The sequence below is a fragment of the Aethalodelphis obliquidens genome, unplaced genomic scaffold, assembly GCF_003676395.1.
Source record: "Aethalodelphis obliquidens isolate GAN/ISIS:26980383/991018 unplaced genomic scaffold, ASM367639v1 scaffold3, whole genome shotgun sequence".
Taxonomy (NCBI): Eukaryota; Metazoa; Chordata; class Mammalia; order Artiodactyla; family Delphinidae; genus Aethalodelphis; species Aethalodelphis obliquidens.
The window spans coordinates 19,054,318-19,074,997 of NW_020837947.1; the positions used below are offsets into that span (position 1 = coordinate 19,054,318).

The 20,680-nt window shown below is 35.5% G+C and overlaps 1 protein-coding gene across 7 annotated transcripts in view; it reads left to right on the top strand.

Moving 5' to 3' along the window:
• The window catches only part of SHPRH (SNF2 histone linker PHD RING helicase), an 87,177-nt gene extending 66,755 nt beyond the window's left edge, over window positions 1-20,422 (top strand). For 2 of the 7 annotated variants that reach the window (XM_027084148.1, XM_027084157.1), the window contains exons 26-30: window positions 6,968-7,060; window positions 7,745-7,831; window positions 8,611-8,789; window positions 11,293-11,373; window positions 12,664-14,637. In XM_027084148.1, coding sequence (XP_026939949.1) covers window positions 6,968-7,060; window positions 7,745-7,831; window positions 8,611-8,789; window positions 11,293-11,373; window positions 12,664-12,760 — 537 coding nt within the window. In that variant the 3' untranslated portion in view covers window positions 12,761-14,637. Of the gene's footprint in view, window positions 1-6,967; window positions 7,061-7,744; window positions 7,832-8,610; window positions 8,794-11,292; window positions 11,374-12,663; window positions 14,638-19,944 lie in introns of those variants that run through there. The other 5 variants (XM_027084174.1, XM_027084200.1, XM_027084166.1 and 2 more) reach the window with 4 other exon arrangements.
• The last annotated feature ends 258 nt before the right edge of the window (window positions 20,423-20,680 follow it).

The window sequence follows — 20,680 nt, forward strand, 5'->3', positions numbered from 1 at the left end:
TCATGTAGTCCTCATTCTACAATTCTTTTTTCGCTGTGATCTGCTGCATCAAGAAATTTTAACATGATAAGCATGTGAACGGAAAATCAGAGTTTTTACACTTCTGAAAATGACTTCATTCTGCCTTCACTTTAGAGTCATAAGTGACTGGCAACCCCCATACTGTAAGACATTATTTGACATGTTTTATGTATATTAGTGTGTATGTATGGAATATATATAATATATAAACATATATACTAATATATCATATATTAATATATTATAAAGATACATTAAAGATAATATATAGTATCTATAAAATCCCTAAAGATTTAATCTGCCTATTGACATAAAGTAGCCTATAAACATGAATATTCTCTCTGATGTTTGATGAAAAATAAGACTCAGTACATTCATCGTCTCCATTGTGTTGACTTTTTTCTGATGTTCTTCAGAACACAGTGGCCACTTTAGCCCTTAATTCTGCCATTGGAGCTGAGCATGACCATGAGAATCCATATATATTACAAAGAAAAAGGAGTGGGAGAGCAATGTGGACAGATTAGACAAACAGAGAAAATAAAAGGGGCCAAAGGAAGAAGGACTAGACTGGTGAAGAAGCAATATAATGGGTAACAAACCGTTGGTTCAGAGTCATGGATTGCCAAGCCCTGCTTCAGAGTCCCCAGTTTTCAACAATAACTTTCCAGTCATAGAGAGCACTATTTTTCTTTTATTTATATACATCAAGTAGAAGTAGTGCTTTGCTGCTACAGTTGGGAGGTGTCATAACTGTTCTCCTTCCTTTCCTTCCTTCCCTAAATAAGGAGTCTCAACAGATAGAAAATAGATGTGAAGGGAATAGGGTGAAGCCAGCTACAGTATGTCTTCTATGCTATACTCATGGATTTTTCCTATTGTTCCCTCCTCTTTCCCCAATAACAAGACTTCAGAGAAAAAAGCAGTACCTCACTCTAAGATGCATTGGTAAAATATTTAGACCTATTTTGGAGGAGAGGGGTTGATCAAAGTCTAAATCAAATACTACTTGATTGCTTCCTTAGAATTCTGCATCTCCTGAGTATACAATAGAAACAAAACTGAATTTTCCATCCTTTTAACACATTTAACAGCTTTTAACTCAAAGTTTAGGTTCTCAGATTTTAACAAGAGCCTGGAAATGTGTAGCTGCTTATTCCAATCAAGTTTAACTCTATGATAAAAATAAGTTAGTTGCACCTATTTAGTGCAGATAAGAGGCTACGAGACATTTCTGATTTCTAGTTATGCTATTAGACAACCTCTAGGCCAGATTTCATGAGAAATTCTTTGTTGGCCTTTATTGCTAATGGATCTCTACTGATTTTTCATTGCCTTGACTGCCTGAATGGTCTGGAGCTTTTAACTTTGTACTTAATTTTCCAGAAAGGGAAAGACTTATATGTGTAGCTTTGAGGTCTAGTTTGGTTTTATTCATTAAATTACAAGCAAGGGAGCAAAGATCTTCATAAAGAACATTTTGTAAGATTCTTTTGTTGTAAAGAAGGAAAATTCCATCCTTTTCCTTCAGTGTTAAGTGTTATAATGCTCTTGGCTACTTACCTCATGAGAGGAAGATCAGGAGAGGCACTAACTTGATCTGAGTGGTAGCACTTTATATGTCTCCTTTCATAGTTCCCTAGTTGGCCTTAGAGAGAACTAGTGCCTCAGAGAGAACAGCCACAAAGATACAGTCAGGGGCGGGCAGAGGACAGATGATGGGTCTTCATTCCAAAGCTGGGCCTTGGTCTTTGATGTTTCAGAAACATGAAGAAAAACCAAGCATTAATCATAGAGTAGGGTTGGTAGATATACATGTGGAAAAACTGAAGAGACTACCAAGAAAGGATAGAAATGAGGAAAGGGACAGGAACTTCAGAAGAGGGCAGAGCTGCTTATAATTAAATCCAACTCTGTCAGCCTAATATATTATGAAATGATCTAGCAGTTTGGGGGGATTTCTCTTCCATGCACCCCCCCTCCCTAATTCCAGCCTAACTTTGCATCTGTGTGTTTGCTGATAGAGCTAAAACATAAACTGGGTTGGATTAAGGCTGCCAGTGTACCTGTCTTGAGAATATTCATACTCTTGAGAGTATTCATACTTGAGAATATTCATACTCTGTTAACACCTTGCACAGGGATGGATTGATATCTCTGTTTTCCTCATCCATATCTCTTTTGCTTTTTCTGTGATCCTCTCCTATATAGATATAACCCATCTCCTTCCTGTTTTAATCTTTTTAACAAAGTGAATATTTCTTTTCTGTAGCAGTGACCACATTGAGTAGTCGTCTCAGAAACTGACAGATCTGAGCCAAAGTTCATTTATGTATTTGAGATAGAAAGAAACATTAAAAGGAACAGTAGAATGTGCATAATGCTTATTAAGATGGTATAATAAAGCATTCACTTAAGTCGCTTCCAGGCCAGCCCAGCAGTATAAAACCATCCTTTGCTTTTCTCCATATTCTGTAACATGCATTAGACTGTGTGTATTTGAGAATAAGGGAGTATCTTTTCATCATTGTATATTCAGTGCCTAGTGTAGTTCTTGTCATTTATGTGCACAGAAAGTTTTTGTTGAATGATTTGAATAATCCATCGTGAACTCACCTGAAATGCTAGAGGGTTTGATCCCTTTGATCCCTTTTATTACTCTGCTCTTAGACCAACCGTGGTCTTTTCAGTATTATTTGGGGACTTTTGCTTTTCACTTGGAAGTGTAAAAACACAAGCAGAAGAGAGAAAAAAAGTTAAGAATAAAGGCCTAATGTGGTAGATATCTCTGATTCTAAAGATTGGAAATAAAAGTCCACAGGGTTTGCTGACTTTATTAACCTCTCCTATCACTGCTGGTAGGTAGGGAAAAAATGAGTGTTGATAGACCAGAATGAGATAGCACCACCCTCCAACTGGTAGCTTCTTTTTAGACCAGTTCCAGTGACTTCATTACACAGTACTAATCCAAAAACCACCTCAGGTCTGCTTTGTGTTAGATTAAATCTGCTCGTCTTTCAAGACTGCTCTTGTCTGAGTCTCTCTAGCTTTTATAATTTTATAATCTCAATTATAAAAGAGATTAATTGCAAGATTAATGTTCCAGTGATTTCATTACACAGTACTAATCCAAAAACCACCTCAGGTCTGCTTTGTGTTAGATTAAATCTGCTCGTCTTTCAAGCCTGCTCTTGTCTGAGTCTCTCTAGCTTTTGTAATTTTATAATCTCAATTATAAAAGAGATTAATTGCAAGATTTGATTTGCCTGTTGTTAATCATTCTGAATGACCAAAAAAATATGTTGAGAGTTTTTAATTGTATTCTAACCCGCTTTTATTTTTATTTTGTTTATTCATTGTTTTACTCAGGTATGTTTGGGATTGAGAAGCCTAAACATACATATTAAAAATTTTTACATTAAGTAAACTGGTTGAGTATATACTATTTACAAAGGACCGTGCTAGGCTCTAGGTGATATAAAAGTAAATGCCATTTGGTCCTTGTTTTCAAACAAATATCAACTGATAAATGACAGGAATATACTGTACTCTGAGATATGATATAATATCATATGAAATCATACTAGATAGAATCATGGCAGGGCAATTAATTGAGGAAAAAGCTATTCTTCTCTAAATAAAATCTCTCATCTTTCCCTTATGAAAGACAAATTTAAATGTCAAACAAACACAGAAAAGTCTAATAAAGTAGTAAAGTCAAAGAATACTTAGTTTTGGGCTTCCCTGGTGGCGCGGTGGTTGAGAATCTGCCTGCCAATGCAGGGGACACGGGTTCGAGCCCTGGTCCGGGAAGATCCCACATGATGCAGAGCAACGAAGAGTAGCCCCCGGCTCGCTGCAACTATAGAAAGCCAGCGCACAGCAATGAAGACCCAAAGCAGCCAAAAATAAATGAATAAATAAATAAATAAATTTAAAAAAAAAAGAATACTTAGTTTTTAAATCCACATATCATTCATCAAGCATTTGTGAGTTACCAAAGCTAATATAATATAGCACTTTTGCTTACATTACTGCATTTAATACAATTAAATGTGAACTACATATAGGAAGTTAGGAAAATATTTACAACATAAATTTAACATGTACAGTATATGAGAGGTCCTACAAACCAGTTTTTCTTTAACTTTTGACCAACAGTTCCACAGTATATGCCTTTCCAACAAAAATATGTGCACGGGTACCCAAGGGTATAAGTATAAGCATAGTCACTGAAGTATTGTTTGTAAGAACAAAAAAGAATGAAATCAACCTAAATATATATTAATAAACAAATATTTAATAAATTGTTGTATCCTAAATATTGTGCAGCCATTGAGGTGAGGTATATATAAAGGTCCTACATGGTTAAGATTGCCAAGATACAATGTTAAATATAAAGGCCATGTTATAAAACACATTTAAAAATATTTCTGGGGTGTGTGTGCATTTTTATAGAGGCTTCTAAAATGCACAAGAAGGTCTAACAGAATAAATGCCAAATTCTTAGTGGTGTTTAGAGAGAGTAAGGCATAAAATAATAGACTTAAATTTTTTAATCCTAAACTTCTATTAACTTAGTTGTCCAATGAACATACATTGCTTTTTTGTAGTTTTTAATAAGTTATCCAAGGACTTTCCTGGCAGTCCAGTGGTTAAGACTCCATGCTTCCACTGCAGGGGGCACGGGTTGGATGAGTTGGATCCCTGGTCAGGGAACTAAGATCCCACATGCCGTGTAGGCGGCCAAAAAAGAAGTTATCCAAAAAGTGTTTGTGCTGTATGTAGCAAATAGGACAGAAACCAGATCCTTATTTAACTTCTATTCAGTTTTTCTCCTACATTGTACTGCCTTCCTTTTTAGAAAGATCAGTAATGCGTTTTAGATTGGTAATCCTTCACTGTCTAGGGCATTAACTTTTCATTTAGCAACATGTTATGAATTTTTATTAAAATAGACTCACAAAGGCAGTGTATTTTCAACACAGCATCTTGTAACTTGAAGCAACATTTGTAATGATAATTTATGATAATTTAAATGTCTTCAAGTAGTCTAAAATGTGAAATCTTTGGGAGAAACTGCTTTAACACATAGGTCTAACATAAGGATTATGCATTTTGGCTTTGTTTTCAAAAATTGTGTAAGTCATGCTTGCTCAAACCAAGGAACACAGATATATATGAGCCACCCTCTTCTTTCTTCAGTTTTCTCATTCTCAATAGCCACTTTCTGTCCATCTGGAAGAAAAGGGTATTAAGGCCATCTCACTCCCCATGTAGCTTTCTGCCAAGCAGAGCTTTGGATTTCCAGACTTCCTTATTGTTCTTCTTTCATAGTAGGAAGTAACTGGACTGGGACCAAATGGTTCAGAATTGTAGCATTTGGAAGGGATCACTGAGAGCTACCACTGAATTGGCCAAATTTTGATAAAAGAGAATATTCTAGTCTTTTCCTTCATAGAGTTAGTACTCCGGTTTGGAATGTTGCTTATAAAAGACTATTCTGTTTTCTTTTGAAATTTTTGTAAGAAGCAGCTTAATTGATAGAAGCATTCATAGTTATCCTGGTATTTCACTTGAAGATATCTTTGAAAATGAGACCTTGCAAGGAACATGGAAGTTTCTGTCTAAAGTACTAAATGATCACATTATGCTAATTTCCTGTTTTCTCTTATTTGAGATAATTTTGCTCTTATTTAAGATAATTTTTAGATTGAAGTAGGTCCCTTATACTTTTTAACCTTGCAAGTATAATTGAAAGTCTGCATATCCAGAGAAATAAATGTAGATCCAGGATTTTAATATGAGAATTTTTTAATTTCTCCCATAATTCTTTGTTGGTAACTTTAAAATTAGTAAAGCCTTCTTCCTTGTTTTGTTTATATTTCTACCTTTGAGTGTCTCTTTGTGTAAAAGTAGTAAGGGGGTGTGATTTGAGGAGAAGAGTAGTATGGGAATATTTTTACTTCTTTTTGGTTAGATCTGCCCCCCTTGTAGGATAATCTCTGTCATTGTTGTGCTCATATTTAATGTCTCTGAAAGATAGTAAGTTATTGGGTATCTACTGTTTGCCAACTATTGGGCCAAGCGCTTTGTATTCGTTTTCTCATTTAACCATCACAGCAACCTTTGGAAATAGATGTAATTATCATCCCTGCTTGACAGATAAGAAAACTAAGGCTTAGGAAAGTTGGAATCTATATAGCTAAGGAGTTGCAGTACTGGCAGTTGAATTTCGATTTATCTCACTCAAAATCTCATGCCCTTGATCTCCCTGTTGTACCATCTCCCAGAGCATTCCAGGAGGAAGACTTTCTCAATGAAGGCTGCAAAAGCACTTGCCTTATTTCTTCATTTTCTTATTTCTTCACTTTTTCTCATTTTCATACTCTTATCCTGGAAATGGTCATGGAAAAATACAAAAAGCACTCTTTCAGTGTTTATCTAGCTTTGTATAAATCTGCTTCCGTCCAAGTGGACGTCATTTGTATCTCTGTCATTGTCGTGCCCTTGTAAGAAAGGATTCTTTGTAGGTTAGATTCTTTACTATTTGCTTACTTTGGAGTTTTGATTCATTATATTCTGAACATTTTCAATGCCATAATATCTGAAATGAAGAGTGTTTTTAATATAAATTCTGCTTATCTAAAGTAACAAAATTTTGTAACTACAAAACCCAGCCACTTAACTAAAAAATCTTATCTTAGGGTCATATCACTGTATGACTTTCTGGTGTGCGTTTTTATATTTGATTCTCTCAGGGTATAAATCCGTATCTTGTACAGTTTGAGGCTAAAGAAAATTTCCAGCAGATACAAAATGAAAAAGGATGAACACATACGTTCCTATCATATAGTTTTGATAATAAGTGTTTTATGTTAGTTTTCCTTCCACTGTTAACTGGATTTTATTTGGTAATAATGTGTTTTCTTCTTTGTGTTCAAAGGGCAGCCATTCTACAAAAGTGGAAGCTGTGGTCAGAACTCTGATGAGAATCCAGCTGAGAGATCCAGGGGCTAAAGCACTTGTTTTCTCAACGGTACAATCAACATTTTCATCCTCATTGTTAACTCGGAGTGGCTTTCTGTTTCAAATCAGTTTTTATCTGAGAAATAATTGTTAATGTTTGCCAAAATGTAATTGAGATTTAGAATTACTGATAGATTTCTCCATGTTAGATTTTTTTTCTGTGTCCATTGGATAGGATTATTTTTAGAGAAATTTGATGATGCTTCACAAGGCAATTCCTATAGCTACATTTCATGTTTTTATATTAATCTTACTTAGGGATTTTCTTATATTATTTTTAAATTGGAATCTCTAACCTTGAAAGTCATTTCATGGATGAACTTGGTTAAGGCAAAGAAAATGAAAATAACCTATTGAATAAAAGGTATTGAGTAAAGCTTCTAGTTTTCATTTTTGGGAGATAACTAACCACATCCATTAAGCACTCTGTAATTTGTTTTCTGTTGTTTATGTTTATCATAATTCATTTACTGAAGACGCTCATTTTTTTTACCCTATCTTTAACCAGCATTTGATACAAAAAAATCTTTCAGGATAGAACAAAATATATTAATGGTATTATACTTGAAGATTTTGGTTTTGTTTACTTAATTCTGAGGTATAAAGGATATTTTGGTTTAGTCACTTTTCAAATTTTTGTTATATGAAAGCTGTTTGTAAATATTTATTTTCCTATTATTTTATGTGTTCTTAGTGGCAAGATGTATTAGACATTATTTCAAAAGCTCTCACTGATAACAACATGGAATTTGCACAGATCAGTCGTGTTAAGACATTTCAGGTATGTCAAAAGACTTTACTTATGTTTTTTTGGAGTGGATTCAGTTGCAAATTGAAACTGCTCTTAACTAGCTTACTTGCATTTATTGTCTTGTGTCGTATAAACCACAAAAACATGGTTTGAGTTCTTGATTAACTATAAAATTAACATTTAAAGGCAAAGTAAAGAAATTGCATTTATTTTCCATCTATTCAGTTATACCCATAGCAAACCATATTTAAAGATCTTCTGATTTGAGGTCTGTTTCTTTAATATAGGAAGAGATGGCCTATGACGCACCTTTTGAATGGACAGAGGCCTCATTGCCCCTGGGATTAAGCTCTAAAGTCACTGCATTAGGCAAACTGCGTATGGTTAAACTATGCTTACATCACACTCAGCACAATGACAGGTGCACACCTAAGTGACAAACACCAAAAAAACCACCAAGAGTAAATTTAGTAGATTCATGTCTCTTACCTCACACTCATTCTTGCATTCTTTCTCTCACTTTTTTTCCTCTAAGCTCATATAGTTTAATTTGCATACATCACATACATGTATCTTGTGATTCCATTGTATATGATAAAGAACAAGAGAGGTTATGTGACACTTTTTTTCATAAAGTCAAGCAATAAGTTTATGTTTTCTAAAATTGGTAATTTTACATTTAATTTTCTTAGTCACTACATTTCACAATGACCTGGGTACCGTTAGGCATTTTAACATGAGCTACCTATAATATACTGCTCTTATTTTTAACTATGCAGCTAAAATTTAAACGTACCTTTCTTTTTTAGGAGAACCTTTCAGCATTTAAACATGATCCCCAAATCAATATTTTGCTGCTGCCCCTGCACACAGGTTCTAATGGATTAACTATCATCGAAGCAACTCATGTTCTCTTGGTGGAGCCCATATTGAACCCTGCCCATGAGCTTCAGGCCATAGGAAGGGTGCACCGGATTGGACAAACAAAGTAAGGGCTAAAGTTAACATCAGTAATATTTTGCTCCAGTTTCTAAGATACAGATCAGCATTTAAACTCCTCATTTATGTTCATCATAACCTATTCATTTTTAGTTACTTCCTTATGTATTAAATTTTCAAGTGTTATTAGATGACCAGAAGACATTTTGAGATTTGCAACCCTCCCTCCTCCAAGCAGCAAACCCCCAGATTCTCCCAGATTTTTGTCTCCTCCTTTAGAAACTACCCTGATCATTTCATCAAAACAGCTTCTTAAAATACTTAAGACAACTACTAAGTTGAAGGCATGTATCATAACTTTGAGAAGAAGTGACTTTCGATTGGCTAAAGTAGCCTGTATTTAAAAGAAGGTATATTTCGTACATGAGTGAAAACAAACAGCTCTTTTATAAATTCTTACCCTTAGGAAAATACAGCCTTCCAGGTCCACTCTAAGAGACAATTCGTTAAGCTTAAGGCGCAAAGTAATCCTAATAGAAGATATTATGTAGTATGTACTACTTTTATTCAAATGTCAGAATGGACAATTATCCTTTATAAGGTCTCTCAGATGTGTTACCTCCTGGATGTTAGATGCTTTGAATTTTTTTTTTAAATGCATCCATACTAAGCACTCATGAAATCAATATTGATTGAATACTTACCATATGTCAGGTGTTATGCTAGATCCTGAAGATGCAGATTGCATAAGACATCATTTGTTTCCCCAAGGAGATCACTATGTGGTACAGGAAACATGATTTAACATATTATAGTAGAGTGTGAGAAAATATAATAGAAGTACTATGGTAACAAAAGAAGGGAGTGATCTCTTGTGCCCTAGAGAGTCAGGAAAGGCTTCATTAGATTGACTCTTAAAGGAATAATTATTCCAAAGTTGGGCTAGAAAAGCGTGCTCACACAGCCAGAGTTGCCTGTGCAGAAACACAGAGGAAATAAATAACATGATATTTCTAGGGACCCTAAGAAGTGAAATTGCTGGAGTATAAAGTATGTGGAGAGGAGTGGCAGGAGACGAGGTCTTGTATGCCGTCCTCAGAAACGTGGCCTGCTCTGTAAGCAGTGGCTGGGAGAGCAAATGATGACTTTTAACCTCAAGCAAGAAAGAGACGTGTTCATCAGGCAAAATATGGCAAAATAATATAATTGTAATAAATGCAAGCTTATTCTAAATTACTACCAAGTAGCATTTGAAACGTACTTCTATCTTATTGGGTTATTGCTTTTTGTTTGGTTTGAGTTTTTGGCAGTGGGGTGGGGGGAGCAGGGCGTTGGTTTTTTTGCTTTTTGGTTTTGTGTTATATCTTTAAACATTGAGTTCTTATCATTATCTTCTAAAGCATACAGTGGACTCATCCCAGATGTAACGCCACAAATCTAAAAAGGCCACTCAACACTGTTTTACAATCCTACTATGCTTCGCTAGTAAATAGATTTTTCTACTTTCTGAGGAGACTCTCTTAAGTCTCCTGTATCTTCCTCCTCCCCTTTGAGGATGATCTTGCCTCATTCAGAGAAAACAGATACAGTCAGATTAGAAGTGCCTCATCTTTCCATCACCAGCTTGAACAGTCTACCTACATCAATACCCACATAGTTCATTCAGTAAGTTTTTATTGAGCTCCTCCTGTGTGCCAAGCACTGTTCTAAGTACTTGAGATGCCCTCACAGGGCTTAAACTCTAGTTGTAGGGGGTTGGTAGAGAGACAAATGGTAAACAATAAACATAATAAGTGAAATATATACTATGCTAGGAGCAAGGAAGAGAGGATTAAGAGTGCAGGCGGCTGGGCAGGAAGGCATGGAGGTTCTTATGAAGAAGGTAACAGCCGAACAAAGAAATGTGAAATGAGATAAAAAAGAAAGTCATGCAGATACCTGCCATCTCTGCCTCCGCTTTCTGCCTAAAAGTCCGTCCTCCACACAGCAGCCAAAAGGACTTCTAAAGTATAACCAAGAATAATTCAAATCATGCATTAAACCCACTGATGGCAAGAATCCAAATTTTTGCCATGCCCTACAAGACCCTATGTGATTTGACCTCCCTGCCCTTGGTTTACAATATGCTGTGGCCATGCTAGCCTTCTTTCTGCCCCTCAGACATTTTAAGCTTGTGCCAAGCACGTTCTCTTCCCAGGACTTTGCATTTATTTGCTGCTGCTTCTACCTGGAAGCCCCTTCCACTCCTCCTTTTCTTACTAGCTGTCTCGTCCCCATCAGTCATGCTTCAAGTCAAGTGTCACCCTCCTCATGTCATTGTCTGCACCTGAAAATATCTTATTTTGTGTGTCTCCCCTCAATAGATACTTGTTCACTCAGATTAAATCATTTGTTTTATTCACTGTTGACCATTGCCCCCGCCAGCACCTGGTTTAGTCCCTGCCACGGTAGATACCAACTGACTGACGAATATAACATATAATGTATGAAGTTTGTTTGTTCTAATTTGTTTTAAGGTGTTTTTAAACTTATAATTGTTATGTACCTTCTAGACCCACTATTGTACACAGATTCTTAATTAAAGCGACAATAGAAGAGAGAATGCAAGCAATGCTGAAAACCGCTGAGAGGAGGTACGTAACAGTTTACTTCAAGTGGACAGGAGAAGTTTTCCTGTTCATAAAAGGTTGTATAGGTGTGTAGAACTTCTTCACCTAGATGACCACTTAGTCAACCAAAAGATATAAGTGCAAATACTTTTTAAAAGCATGGTATGGCATTTTACCTCTCCAAAATTTCCCGGTTAGTACTTTGGGCATTCTATATTTGACTTAGTTTATTAATAGGGATTGTAATATATAAAAATATTTAAACTGTCCTACTATTAAAGAAACTTCAGTTCAGAGCTAGTATACTTTAAATCACCCATGTGTATTGGGGCAGAGGGTGGAGGGAGGAACTATCATACATTTCTTTGCCACTGGATTACTTTTTAAATGAAATCTATCTTTATGTCCAACCTAAAAGCTTTAGTCTGATAGCTGTAACATGAAATTTAGAGTGCTGCTTGATACATCACACTGGTTAGTCACATGCAGGTAGAAAGGTCTGGACTTAAAACTAGGCCGGTAATTGTGGCATTAATTTCAAAGGCAGAACAGAAGCAGAGAGACCAGAACAGCCTTAATTTTGAAAACTTAAGTTTGGAATCATAAAACTTCCTAACATTTATTTCCTAATTAATTTTCTTTAAAGTCATTTTGAAACATAAACTAATACCTAACTGAATCCTTGTGAGATAGGTATGATTGGAAGATACACTCAGAAGAGATGATTGCCTTAGAAGGGATTGTTTCCACAGAGGTACTTTGCATAGCAAAGAAGCCATTGGAAACCAGAAATTCTCTTTCATTGGTGGTCTGGGAAAGAAAGGCTACCACAAGAGCTTTTTGCCTCAAACATGAAGGCTTTTTGTTAGTGGTGTTTCCATATGTCACAGAATTCAGTGCTTATATATAAGCTGCCTCAAAACAGCAATTAAAAGAGCTGTTGAATTTTTCTTGAAACAAATTAACTTCAGATACTAAGAAGGTAAGTTGTAAGGTGAGAGCTTTAGTACTAGCTGGCAGGGGTTTTGTTTCTTTGTTTTATTAATTGTGCAGAGAAAGACATTTTATGACCAAGTTTGAAAATGGTATATAGAAATCTTCACTAATTTTAAGAAGTTGTAATAATGATCCCATTGCCTACTTTCTTCCAGGAATTTCCTATAACTCAATTACAAAAACTTAGAACAAATATGTTCTTATATAAGAATATAATATTATGTACTATTATGTCTTATATTATTATTATAAAGACAAATAGAATAATTTATTCCTTGGGGTTTCTTTCTGATTCTGCTCACTTGCAAAATCCTGCAGTCACACAAGCCCATCAGCGAAACATTCCGAGGCCTCTGTCTTGACCGTGGCTGATCTGGCAGACCTATTTACCAAAGAAACTGAAGACCTTGAATGAAGTACACTTGATTCAGTCCACAGACTTTAATGTGTTTTAAATTTTTCATAGTTTAAAGAATAAAGTTATAAGTTAAACAATCCAATAGATGTCAGTAAACAGTGTTCTTAGTTGAATGAATTTATTTCTTTTTCAGTTGTACAGTGTCCTAGTAGTTATTGAGTCCTTTCCAATATACTGTTTCCACAATAGCTATAAAGATTTTTAATTCTACACTCCCAATAAAATATTTGTTTTTGTTCCAAAGAGTACCTCTATCTGAGGGAATTAAGAGAGGTAATGTGTACTTTTCTTTTGGTAAGATCAGTCTTAAAAAGAGTTAGAATAACAGAGTAAGTCAACTAGTCTCGTTGTACATGACCTGGTATACTCTACCAACTAGATCTCATCTTTGAAAGAGCCTTCAGTATCTTTAGCACATGATTCACCAATATCTTATTAGTGATATTTTTAAAAGATGGTGAATTATGTTAGCTCCTAATTCTTTGAGTAGATGTAGACTGTAACTCCATAAATAGTAACTTTAGAGTAATGCAACTCCTAACAATAAGTTAATATTAGGCAATTATTTCTTTTCTCTGTATCTTGCCACTAAAAATCAAAACACTGCACACTTTAAGTATTTCTATTCTATGTTAAGTATTATCAGTGTAAGCAGTTAACTTTAGCCTTTCGAAGTGTATTAATGTTTACTTTCCTTAAAATTATCTAAACTGCTTTCTCTACTTTTAATTTGTCTTATTGAGTTTTTACATGTTTTAAGATTGATGTATCTGTAAATATTGCAATGTTTATCATTTCAATTCTTATCATTATAATATGACAGGGTTTTTTTTATCGTTATTATACTAATGTCCTGGGTTCTTTTCCTTTCCCATGTTCTCGTGTAACTAGACTTTTAATCATTAATATCTAAATTTATGATAGGATTTGTTATTTCATTCCACTAGAACTTTCCTCAAGGACTAGTATTTGATCTTTGGAGCAAGAGAATGTCATATTCACATAAGCAAATAATTGCAAGTGATAATAACCTAGTGTTTCTTCTTCTGTGAAGAATTAATGGACTTTGAAATTGCTAAATAAGGAGTAGCTTGTTGTATCCTAGCCGTTTGATGTAATACAGATGTTCTTGGTTTGTTTTCTTTGAGCCTTCAGAGTTTTAAATGACCCTCAGGACTCATTAGCTCCTACTTAGTTGCCCAGAAAACTGTAATAGAAATATACCCTGGATCACATTTGTCCTAGAGGCTTTGGTGCTTAGTTAAGGTGCATTTTCTTATTCTGGTTTATAGGGTGACATAATTCAACTGAAGAAAACACACACACATTTTTGGTGCTTATTTTCTTCAGTTGAAGGAAGATATGCATTGATTCTTTTATATGAAATGTTATTAAACAGAACTATTATTTTTGTAGCTCTTTACATGTTATAAAGAGCTTTCCTATACATTCACGTGCTTAATTTGCCCAACAGTCCTGTGAAGTTGATATAATTAATATCATTCCTGTTTGAAAGGTAGAGAACTGAGATTCAGAAATACTGAGAAATGTGCCTATGACACACAGCAAGTAAACAGTGGAGCCAAGGTCCCCTGACTGCAAATCTCATGTTCTTTCTCTAAATCATATACCTTGTTGAGATTCAGAAGGCCCATGGTTATAATTTAATGATGAACATATTTCAGTATTTCTTTTTGTTTGTTTCCTAGTATTCCTTTCTGCGCTACAGTTTTAGGGAAAACAATTTGATATGCTTTAATTTTGTAAAAAAAAAGAAATATAAATATATAAATATACCTATCTGTATTAGAGAAAACCTGCTCTTATTTATTTCTGTAAAATATTATCAATTAAATAAATATTTTAGTGTAAATTGAAATTTGGGGATTTATTTAATTTCTGATCCATAGAACATACTGCGTGGTTTTGGGGGTTTTGTTTTGTTTTGTTTTGTTTTTGTTTTTTGGGGGGGGTTGTTTTTTGTTTGTTTTGGTCTCTCGACAAAAGGTGTCAAAATTGTTTATACCACAGAATCCTATATTTTATAGACATTTATTATTTCTTCAAAACTGTTGTGACACTTCTCCCAAATGATTGTTCAGAACAAATTCAGATCTCGTCCCCACATCTTGGCTGTAAGCAAAGGACTTCTTTGTTTCCTCCTTCCATCATTTTATATTCTCTGAAATATCACTATACTTATAAATAGTTGTTCTTAAATGGGTGCTTTATTAATGAACCAGTGAGAAAAAAAAAATGAGGTAGTTCGAGTCCTTAGCTGAAATGCATGTGGATCTGGGGCCACATCTCTGTTTAAAGAATCGAAGTGAGCTTACTAGGACTGAAAAGACTTATTTATAGGCAATGTGAAATGCATATACCTAATTCCTTAGTCTTTTGCTTCAAACCCAGGTAGCTTTACTATGTCTATTGCAGCTTCATCTTTTCTCTCTGTATGTGATCTCAGTAGAATGGCCCATGTTTTAGTGATACAGTATTAGGGATTGGTCCCTTTCATATCATATTAATAACAAAAAACTGAAAACTCTCTACATTGATAATTCAACATATAACCACAAATTCAGACTTAACAATATCAGACTTAACAATACTTGTCAAAATATTTAGGATTTGAATTTAATAATGCAAGATTAATCAACTCAAGTTACCTTGTTAAGTAGACAAAGGAAGAAATGATGTCTTTTAAATCTTCTGCTCTCATTTACTAGTCCTCCCAAGATTTAGTGTGCTTAGTTCTTTATGTTTATTAAACTACAGGATAGTCTTCGAGAAATGCAAAACTCACCTGTGCTAGAAGACCTCAGCCTTAGTTAAGCTGAATAAAAAGTATCTTTCAGTTTTTCTAGAATTTAAACGAAATCCCACAATTATATGCCATTTCTTAATTTCTAACTGACATATCAATATAAAAATGAAATGTTATTAAAACGGTACAGTACAAGCAATGTGTTTTAAACCTGTCTACTCTGATAAAGGAAATCTAATCCTCAATGATGCTTCTTCAAAGTGGGATCAATCAACTCTATATTTTATATAATTTACAAGAATTTCCATGTACTTCTGTTACATTGTGAATGTGATGTAAACACTATCACACGTAAGGCTTGAATATGAACCACTTGCAAGCCTTCCTTTAGAGGAAGGCTGTGTGAGTAATTGATAACCCCAAAGGGAATTCAGTTCTCACAGTGGGTATATGGTGTTGCCTCTGAGTTGAATAACAGACAGTATCACGTACAGAAAATAGCAGGAGAACTTGGCTGGGACCAAAGTTGGCATCTCCAGCTTTCCCATTCCTTCAGTCAGGCTTTCAGAGACCTGCATACCTTGTCTTTTAAGTTCCCATACCATCCCTTAACCCTATTCCGTTATTTAACATCAGTGACTCTCAAGACTGATTTTGTCCATTAAAACTGACTTTGCTATATTGAAACCAAATCCTTTGTACTATAGCATATGCTTTTTACTTGCAAAATAGAAATAAAATTTAACCTCCATTATCTGTGTAATGATTCTTTGTATGGGTGACTATTATTATTATTAAATTATTAGGTAACTTTTGCTTTCTGCCTTTCAGATATTCCATACCTTCAGCCTTTACTTAAAGAACTCCCTCTCCAAACCCCTTTGGTATCTTTGTCTCCTAATAAACCTGCTCTTATGTTCCACATCCTTGATAGAGCCTATTCAAGGAGCAATTTTGAGCAAGGACCTGTTTTCAACACATGGGATCTTTTCAGATCCGTGATTTGTATGTCTCACGGTTCTGATCCCTGAACTCTCCGTGTCTTACAGAGCAAACATCTGTGCCCAGATTTCCTTAGAAACTACTTCCTCCTCACTTTATTAATAATTTATTTGGGGTATATCTACTGAGATGACCTGCGCTTATTTTCTTTCAAGACCATTTCATGTATATTTGCCACATCCCTAATTCTGAGCTCAGAATTATAAAGGCACCTTATGCCCCTTTGTTTCCCTGCTTCCCAATCAAATGAGTGCTACACCAGTTTTTTTTTTCCAGACTGTTTGTAAAAATGTCCATCAACTAAAATGAAAACACTACTGTTTGTTGACCATACTGAGTATATTTTCCTTTGGCTGTCACAGAATATTGTCTTCTTTGCTCAGTGCAAACCTGTGTTTTAAAAGGGAATGTATTTTAGTCCCTGATCTCGCTCTATTGTATTAGAATGTTTATAAATGATTAGCTAGCTATAAAACTGTTAAAAGCATCATTGTGGAATATTGCTTAATTAAAACTTCCTCAGTGCTTTTCACTTTTTAATTGATAATCAGATTACTGCTTATATGCTGCAGGTGACCGCTTCTACCCTGAACTCATTCAGCTTCCCAGAGAATTGTCTACCAGCATGATACAGTACAAGTAAAGGTGTTACATAGCACTTCGCCTTCCTATCAAGTTGTTAACGATGACTCAATTAAGTAGACATCCAGTTTATGCAGTGAGTTGTTTTTAAGGGAGGATTACTTTTACTCATGATCTTTCCATATACATACAGCAAAAGATTAGCACGTTTCCTACTTAAATGGCTTTGGTCTTTCAAGCATCACCATAAAGATCTTTACTGAGGGCTTCCCTGGTGGTGCAGTGGTTGAGAGTCCGCCTGCCAATGCAAGGGACACGGGTTCGTGCCCCGGTCCGGGAAGATCCCACATGCCGCGGAGCGGCTGGGCCCATGAGCCATGGCCGCTGAGCCTGCGCGTCCGGAGCCTGTGCTCCACAACGGAAGAGGCCACAACAGTGAGAGGCCCGCGTACCAAAAAAAAAAAAACAAGATCTTGATTGAGTAAACTACTTTTTAATTCTCTCTCCCTTCCTTCCTCTTTGTTCTTTTCCTCCTTGGTTTTAAAACTGTATGTCTAGGTACTGGAAGAGCAGTTTATTCACCATCACGTAAAAGGGTACTTATCAGACCCCCACCCAAGTGTCCTAACCTGGAGTCAGTGGGCCCTTGGGAGGAAGAGGTTTCCCAGATGAGCTTCAGAGGATAAGCCCCCCAAATTGTATACAGTCTGCAGCTCCCTGGAGAGAGTTCTGTAGCAGCCCAAACTGACAAAGACATAATCCATATAAACAAAAGAGCTTCAGAGTATAAGCCCCCCAAATTGTATACAGCCTGCAGCTCCCTGGAGAGAGTCCTGTAGCAGCCCAAACTGACAAAGACGTAACCCATATGAACAAAAGTTCTTTAGAGTCCTCAATAATTTTGATGCACATAAAGGTCCTGAGACCAAAATTTTGCGAACAACTACAATAGACTATTTTTAAATTATCTTCAATGTCTCCTCATCAAGAACAAGGCAAGGAATGGGCTAAATTTTTCTAGCCAAGTTTGTGGTAAGTTGCTATATACACAATTTTATTGATCATAGGCAAAGGCCCACTGTAGAAAGAAGTCTACCCACGCAGCGACAGCAAGTCTGGTAGACTGTAGAACAAGGAGTTCCATTTAATTTTGCATCTTACACTTTTGTTTTAAAAAAAGTCAAATGGTTGAGGTTGCTTATAACAGCTGACTTTAAACCAAAAGCCATCTCCGTATGAATACAAAGTAAACTGATATTCAGAGTGACTGCTCTATGACCACAGAGATACTTGTCACCTGTGAGGCTCAGTTTTTGAGGCATTTTGTCTAGGCTGTAATCCCAGTTATCCAATCAAACACTGTGTGTTGCTGTGACAGTGTTTTACAGATATGATTAAAGTCCATAATCAGCTGACTTTAAGGGAGATTATTCTGGATGACCTGGGCAGGCTTGGTTTAATCAGTTGAATGGCCTTCGAAGCAGAAGTGAAACTTCCCAGAAGAAGAAATTCCATCTGTGGGCAGCAGTTTCAGCTCATGCCTGAGAGTTCCAGCCTGCCCTTCCCGATAGCCTACCCTATGGACTTGCCTAACTGGCCTCCACGGTCACATAAGCCAATACCTTGCCATAAGTCCTGGTTTTGTTTCTCTGGTTGAACTCCGACTCATACACTACCCTTGGGGAAACAAATGGGTGATAGGGTTTATGCTACCACTTTTAAATAGCATCGTAGTGTTTCTAAGAAAACATACCCCAAAGTGTTTAGCCATGACTTAAACATCAAAGAATAAAGATTGCACCCCCAAAAATAGGACAGTTTATGAGTATCATTGGCTCATTAGTGGCCTCTGGTGTGGCATGTACACATTCTAGGGATAGGCAAGGAAATCCATTAAGATGTGGAAAGAAGATATTGGAACTTACACAGAGTGGAGGGTTATTTATAAAGGAGAAATTAAGCTTTCTCTTATTTAATATCAGATCAACACCAACACCTTTATTCCCATCCATTCATATGGCAATCACATGTCATCTGTGTAAGTGAATATGGGAGCTACTATACTATCAGGCAAAGAAAGTGTGAAGAATTTCATCCTTATAAGATGTCAGCAGGGAGGAGCTAGTCTACTGAATGCAGAGGAGGACAGGCCTGAAGCATCCAGCATTATTTTGATTATCCGTGAGAAAGGAAATTTTAAACACAAAATGAGTTCTCAAAGGAGATAGTGAAATCGTTTCTGAAAGATTTTAAGTACAAGTGAACTTTAAGGCTCTTTTAAATCTTGTAGATGAAGCACTGTGGTATTTTCCATTTTAGATTTTCCTTTCTCCCAGAATACGTGGTGTTAAGTTCCAGAATCTCTTTAGCCAAGTGAATAATAAATAACAAAAAAAAGGGAGGCTGCTATTTCCTTTTCTAAAAAGTTAGTAAATATACAACTATTTCTTTTTAAAAATTTATCAAAGAATTCAGTGAATTCAGTAGAACAGGCATTGCCTCTCTTTGGGTGTGCGGTAAATAGTTGCTGAATTTAATTGGTTGAAATAACTGGTAAACACGGTCCACACCTGAGCAGAGTTGTGTGGGTTACTAAAACATCTGCAAACGTCCTGTCCGTTAAAGAGCACTAGCTAATAAACACTGAGAAATAAGATAACACTTCTCCTATAACTGCACTATTCCTGTGTGTTTCATATTTAATTGTAAGACGTGCTGTTTGAATCTGTTCTTTGTGATATCAGGAACGAATTGTTACACTATTATCTCTCTAAGATTGATTGAAAATTGCCTAAAGCTATTTGTTTCTTTTGGACTCCTATGAATCCAGCTGCCAAGAAAAGTGCTGCCTCTGCCCTGAAATCACAAGGCAACAGCAGATCCCAGATATAAAGAAACAGTGAAACCTGCTGAGGAGACTACCATTCAGGATAAGACACTATAGTGTGTCTCTTATACTAGACAAAATCGTGGGTCGTTTTCCTTTTCAGTTGGAGGCAAACTGGACCTTAAAAAGCACTGATATCCAACAATAAAAAGATAAATAATCCAATTTTTAAATGGGCAAAGGATTTTTTTAATAGAAATATTTTTATTTCAAAACAAAAACATCAAAATCTTAAGAAGTCTAAGAGTTCTATAAAATTACTTCAAAAAACATCATGTATATTTTGTATTGCCACAATATAATATCACTAAACATGTTTGCCCTCAAATACGATTATCAGGTAGTCAGTACAAACAGTAGCCATTCTAACCTTAAGGGTTTTTTTTTTCCAGCTTTAATGAGGAATAATTGACAAATATAATTGTATATATTTAAGGTATACAATGTGATGATTTGATATACATATACATTGTGAAATGATTACCAAAATAAGACAATTAACACATCTATCACCTCACACAATTAACTCTGTGTGTATGTGTGGTAAGAAGACTTAAGATATATTCTCAGCAAGTTTCAGTATACAATACTATATTATTAACCATGGTCATCATACTGTACATACTCATAACTGAAAGTCTGTAAACTTTGACATATATCTCCCCTCTGAGGAAGATAA